This window comes from Medicago sativa, chromosome 4 (assembly GCF_051527215.1).
Source record: "Medicago sativa cultivar Bolivia chromosome 4, Bolivia_mono, whole genome shotgun sequence".
NCBI classification, from domain to species: domain Eukaryota; kingdom Viridiplantae; phylum Streptophyta; class Magnoliopsida; order Fabales; family Fabaceae; genus Medicago; species Medicago sativa.
Window position 1 is genome coordinate 32,636,046 of NC_140752.1, and position 6,562 is coordinate 32,642,607.

Below are 6,562 nucleotides of genomic sequence, written 5' to 3' on the forward strand. Positions count from 1 at the left end.
ATTCTACTTGGAGGACCTTGTTCCTAGAGGCTTAGGTCGAAAACTTGCTTCGCAACTATTCTGACCATAGGACGATTTTGTTACGAGATCAAGGTTCAATACCAGAGAGGCCCTCCCATCCCTTTCGCTTCCAAGCTTGTTGGCTTACCCACAATGATTATCCTACTATAGTTAATAATGCGTGGAAGAATGGGGAACCATATATTACTGCTACTCTTAATAGGGTTCGAGACGACTTTTTAACTTTCAACAAAGAGGTGTTTGGAAACATATTCAAGAGAAAGAAAGATATTGAGAAACAACTTCGGCATGTGCAGAAGATGATTGAGAGAGTGGATTCTATTCATCTCAATATGGAAGAGGATAAACTCCAAAGAATGTACCATGAAGTTCTCAAACAGGAGGAACTCTTTTGGTACCAAAGTCCAGAGAGAAGTGGGTAAAATTTGGAGATAGGAAAAACAAGTTTTTTCATACACAAACTATTATCCGTAGAAAGCGAAATAAAATTCAAGGATTACATTTGGACGATGGAACTTGGTGCACTGATGTGATGCAACTTTGGGATGTAGCTATCGATTTTTATAGTAAACTTTTTCAGAATGATGCTGAAGTTTACACTGATAGCCTGAAGGTAGAGCTTCTGCCATCCCTTAACTCTCAAGGGAGGAACTCTCATATCAAGCAAGTGACTAATGTTGAGGTCCGCAATGCTGTATTTTCAATGCAATCTTTTAAAGCCCCTGGACCTGATGGATTCCAACCTCTCTTCTTTAAGCACTTCTGGGATGTAGTAGGGGAAGATGTTTGGAAGTATGTGATGAAATCTTTTAGTAGTGGATATATTGATGATAAAATTGCAGAGACATTACTAGTTCTTATTCCAAAAGAGAACAATCCTACAAGGCTTAAGATCTTTCGACCTATTAGTCTTTGTAATGTAATTTTCAAAGTCATCACCAAGGTCCTTGTTAACCGTATTTGCCCTTTCCTTGATGATTTGATTTGTCCCTTTCAAAGTAGCTTCATTCCCGGGAGAGGTACAACTGATAATGTGATCTTAGCTCAGGAAGTGGTCCATCATATGCATACGTCCCGTTCCAAAAAAGGTATGTTGGCTTTTAAAATTGACTTAGAAAAGGCCTATGATAGACTGGATTGGAAGTTTCTTGAACTTACATTGAAGGAATTCAATTTTCCCACACACTTTGTCTCTTTGATTATGAATTGTGTGAAAGCCACAAACCTTTCTATCTTGTGGAATGATGCAAAAACAGACAATTTCAAGCCATCAAGGGGTCTTCGACAAGGTGATCCACTATCTACATATTTATTTGTTTTTTGCATGGAGAAATTAGCATTAAGCATTCAAAGCAAGGTCCAACAAGGGATTTGGCATCCGGTACATTTATTTCATAAAGGTCCAGGTTTATCTCATCTTCTTTTTGCTGATGATGTTTTTCTCTTTTGTGAGGCCACTCCAGATCAAACTAAAGTGGTAATGGACACCTTAAATGAGTTTTTTATTGCTTCTGGTATGAAAGTAAGTGTCCTAAAGTCTAAGGCTATGTGTTCTAAGAGAGTACATGAGAGTGTTAAACGAAGTATTAAAGAAATATCATCTATCCATTTTGTAGCCAATTTGGGGCACTACTTGGGTTTTCCTTTGATACAAGGTCGGGCTATCAAAGATACATATGATTATATTTTAGAGAAGATGCATAGAAGACTCTCAACTTGGAAAGGTAATCTCCTTAATAAAGCGGGGCGGGTTTGCCTAGCTAAGTCAGTTACTACGGCAATGCATATATATACTATGCAGATGCATTATTTACCTTCAAATATTTGTGATAAGATCGATAGAGTCACAAAGAGCTTTATTTGGGGTGGCACGGGTTGTAATAGGAAATGGAACAGAGTTAAGTGTTCTATTGTTACATCCCCTTGGAAATTTGGAGGCCTCGCTATTAGGGAAGCTAGATTATCTAATATTGCTCTGCCTGGGAAGTTAGTTTAGAACCTTCTTTATGATCCTCAAAAACTTTGGGTGAGGGTTTTATCTCACAAGTACATAAAAGGTGGCGACATTTGGAACATTAAAGCTAAAGGAAACATTTCTCTAATTTGGAGAAGTATATTAAAGGCGTTGGAAGCCTTGAGACAAGGCTTTCAATTCCGCATTGGTGACGGATCCTCCTCATTCTGGTATGATAACTGGACGGGGCTAGGAGGGCTTTGTCACTTGGTTGATTTTGTCATCATTTCGAATACTCAATTACAACTTAAGGATGTTAGTTTTATTGGATCATTGGATTGGAATAAACTGATGACGATAGTTCCAAATGAACTCAGCACGACTATTGATCAATTCCCCCCTCCTTTGGCCTTTAATGATGATATTCAGGATAGATGGGTTTGGGGAGCTTCTCAAACAGGAAGGTATTCTTGTTCTACAACATATAGTTGGCTTTTATCACGTTATAGAGAGTTGAATGATAATGAAAGTTGGGATTGGATATGGAAATTGGCAATTCTGGCCAAGGTGCAACATTTCACGTGGCTTTGCATGCACAATGCAATCCCAACTAACAAGCTTTGACATCACTGCAACGCAACTTCCCCGGTCTGCCAGCGATGTGGAACATACGATGAAGATGTGTTTCACTGCCTTAGGGAATGTGCTCCATCGAAGGAAGTTTGGCGACTAATACTTAGGCTTCGTTTGGCCCAACTTTTTTCAAGCATAGAAGCTACTTTACGTTTAAAGTTAAAAATAAGTGCTTTAGACTTAAAGCTAAAGTTGTTTGGTAAATTAATTTTGTTGTTGCTAGAAGCTAACTTTAAAAGTGAAAAATATTTGGTAAATAAATGTTTTAAAAACTTGGTCTTATAATACATAATTATTAAAGAGGGAAATATTTTAAAATTAAAACATTTTTTTCGATGACTAATTTTAAATTTGAAACATAGCTTTTTAAAAAATATATTAACTTTTAGTGGTAATTTTTTACGGATGTGTAGTTGTGCTAATTATTATTTTGAGGGTAAAAATAATTGTTCTACTTTTATTTTTTAGAAGAATTATTTTACTATTGATGCCTGAAGTTTTGTTCTACAATTCATAATGTCCAGGTTTTATCATTTAAATTTCAAACTATTTAAGTAAAAAAAGAACTATAAACTATCCGAACGATTAATATGCATGTGTCCAGTAAAACAAAGAAAAAATAATATGCACGTGACACAAAACGAAAAATTAATATACTCTAAAAAAAACAAGAAGAAAAATTAATATGCATGTGACGAAAGAAAAAGGTCAGTGATATATATTGCTGAAATGTTTGTCAAATATATATATATATATATATATATATATATATATTGCTGAAATGTAAGATCATCAGCCTGCGGGAATCGAATAGTGGTCTGCTACAAAAAGCTCGCATATGTTTGCCAAAAGTTCCTTTCAACAGCTTGTTAGGAAGCGCTTTTCTGCATGTTTTTCTTTGCATTCTTTAAGCTACTTTTTATATTAAGGGCTTCTAATGAAAACTGTTTGGCCCGGCTTCTTCTCTTAAGGAGAAGAAAAGTCTAAAATAAGCTAGGCCAAACACTACCTAGTGTTAATTAATCATCCATATTTCTTCAGCTTCACATCCTGTAAAACATGGTTACAAACTATGTCTAAAGGAGCTTTTGGTAACATTTTTGCAATAACTATTTGGTGGATCTGGTGCTTCAGGAATAATCATATTATTGGCAACAAGCAACGGAAAACCCAAAATGTCATTCATTTTATAGACATTATGCGTACCGACCTAACTTCTGTTAATATTCACTCCTCTGAGCACCACATTAATCGTCACATGGTTAAATGGACACCACCTCTAGATGGATGTGTTAAGTTGAATATTGATGGAAGTTGTGGTTCTTCTGGTGACATTGGTTATGGAGGTTTACTTCGTGATAACAAGCGAAATTGGATAGCTGGATTCTCTTCTAATGAGGGGCAAGGGGATGTGCTTTTTGTTGAGCTATTTGGGGTTTACCATGGTTTGATGTTGGCAATCAACAACTCTACTCAACGAGTTATTTGTGAAACATATTCTTTAGAAGTCCTTCGTCTTCTTCAAGATCCAGATCACTCTCATATGCATGTATACGCCTATTTGTTGGTGAAGATTTTTGGGCTAAAGGAGCATATTCGTGACATTTCTTTCCAACAAGTGCTTCGAGAGGGCAATCATAGCGCAGATTTCTTGGCCAAGCTCAGGTGCTCTTTAAGATTAGGTGTGACTTTTTGGCATGCTCCCCCTTCGGAGTTGAAGTCGGTCTTGAGGCTTGATGCCCTAGGCTGAGCCCTGTTCTTAGGGTTTTTTTCCTCTTTTTTTCTTTTTCTTTATCATTCTACCAAAAAAAAAAAAGAACAATAAGAAAAGTGAACGCACGGTCGCAGAAACGGTTTGGAATTTGGATTGCAAAAGTTGATGAGCAAGAGTTTTGAATATTCGTATAAATCTCAACCACTAATTTACAATACACATGCCAAATTCACTCACTTGTGTTGGCATAAATCTAAACAACTAATTACCACACATTTACAATCTTTTACACACTTAGGTTTAACCACACCAACTTGATTCTACACAACTTGAGAATGCAACACCAATTACATTAATAATGCTGGAATTATAAACCTACCAAAACAATACCTTATTTGAACTACTTTAACTATGTGATGTAGCAAGTTTATTTATCAAAGCCAAAGCATTGCTAGTCAATTGAGCTACTTGCACAATTTTCCCTCTCACAATTGTCTGAACGTTACCCGGGGCATTAATCTCATCGAATCCGTCGGTACAAGTACTCTCATCCGTCAAAGCGGCACTGACCCAAGTTTGTACATCACTCATTGTTAACTCGAAATTTGAAGTCCTAAGGCGACTCATTTCACCGATAGACCTTCGTAGTTCATCAACGGAGTCACTCAGCACTTCAACACAATCCTTCATAGCTGCAGCCTCTCTTGGCTTCAGCCCATGGCTTTTCGAGAGAGTTGCTATCGTAGCCGAGGTTGATTTCGCTGATGCAAGAGTCACGTTTAGGGCTGTACATGTTAAGAGCACGCGATTTGTTTGGATGGAATCGGCATGCTTCACTAGGGAGGTGTAGCATAGTCTTGGATAAGTTGTGGAGCTGCAAGAATTTTTAATGAATAATGTGTTTGATTGTTGGTATGGTCTTTCAATTGCTTGGATAGAGTGTGTAATGAAACTAAAGGCAAAAATTATTAGAAGGAATTTTGAAGAAAAAGCCTCCATTTTTTTTATTCTAATCTTACTCTATATCTCAATTGGGGTGGTTGAGGAATATGGGAAGGAAGGTACACTATATATAGGACTCAAAAAATCTAATCTTTTGGGTTTTTTAATTATTTTTTTGTGGTATGTAGATAATTACGCCACTATAAAGATATTTTAGAGAAGGGTCTCAAAATGTGATCCAAACTAAAAAAATTCGAATTTTTTTAGGACCAAGGTACCATTCGGTAAAAGCATGTGATTTTACACGTACTATATGCATGAACTAATTAATCTTGATCCAAAAACTGGGACCAGTGGGGTTTCTAGTTCGTCTCAATTCGAACAAAAATGAGTGACATTTATGTGAGTAGGACCAACAAGCCCAATTAGGTGCAATAAATCTTTGTCCAAGTTGAGTATGATTCTTCTTTTGGAGTAGTATTTTTTGCCATCACGTTTGAAATTCTACGATTTGAACTTAGTCCCCACATAGTGGGCGATGGATTGAGAAATTTGCAAGTGTAAAATATTATATTATAAACTTGACATCTTAAAATAGACTGTGGCGGTTGAATAGATAGACTTATTTGAAATTATCTAATCCTATGATTGATTATGAGATTGTTTGTCAAATCGTACTAAAATAACTTATTACATGTTTATAAGTTTACTTTTTGGCTAAAATCAAGTGTAATATCTATAAGCTGGTTTAGCTTATGTTCATAATTTGTTCACGATAGCTTATGAAGACTTTGCATAAATTATATGCAATTAATTTAAATATATTTTACTTTTTATCATAGACATAGCTTATATATGAAAACTTTAATTAAACTGTTTGTCTAACTGTGTCTTATATCTCACTTTGGACTTGGGTGGATGAAGAAAAATGTGCAGTATGGTAATATTAATTAGTTAAATGTCGCGAGTCAGAACTCCAAATTGAACCTCAAAGATATGTGAGAACTCAAAGTGAACAAATCTTGAGAGGAAACATCATACATGAAACTTTTACTATAAATAAAATGAAGATGCGATTGTAATATTATTGTGCGTATGATATGTTAAAAAATAACCGACATGACATAATAACTTTATTTGATTGTAAAGTTGTTTCAGAGACATGGTAAACTGAAGGGCACAGACAAGACAAAAACTTAAATTATTGCCCTTTACTAAACCACAACCCAACTATTTGTCTTAAGTACAAGTTATCTAAAATACTAAAATAGTCTTTTGTCTCAATCATCGTATAAGAT

The 6,562-nt window shown here is 35.6% G+C and overlaps 1 protein-coding gene across 1 annotated transcript; it reads right to left on the reverse strand.

The window, feature by feature from the left end:
- Positions 1-4,484: 4,484 nt before the first annotated feature.
- LOC146928836 (Plant invertase/pectin methylesterase inhibitor superfamily protein) lies at positions 4,485-5,377 on the reverse strand. Its single transcript, XM_085701012.1, has one exon. The coding sequence runs from the start codon at positions 5,319-5,321 to the stop codon at positions 4,728-4,730; it is 594 nt and encodes a 197-aa protein (XP_085557138.1). The 5' UTR covers positions 5,322-5,377; the 3' UTR covers positions 4,485-4,727.
- Between the last annotated feature and the right edge of the window lie 1,185 nt (positions 5,378-6,562).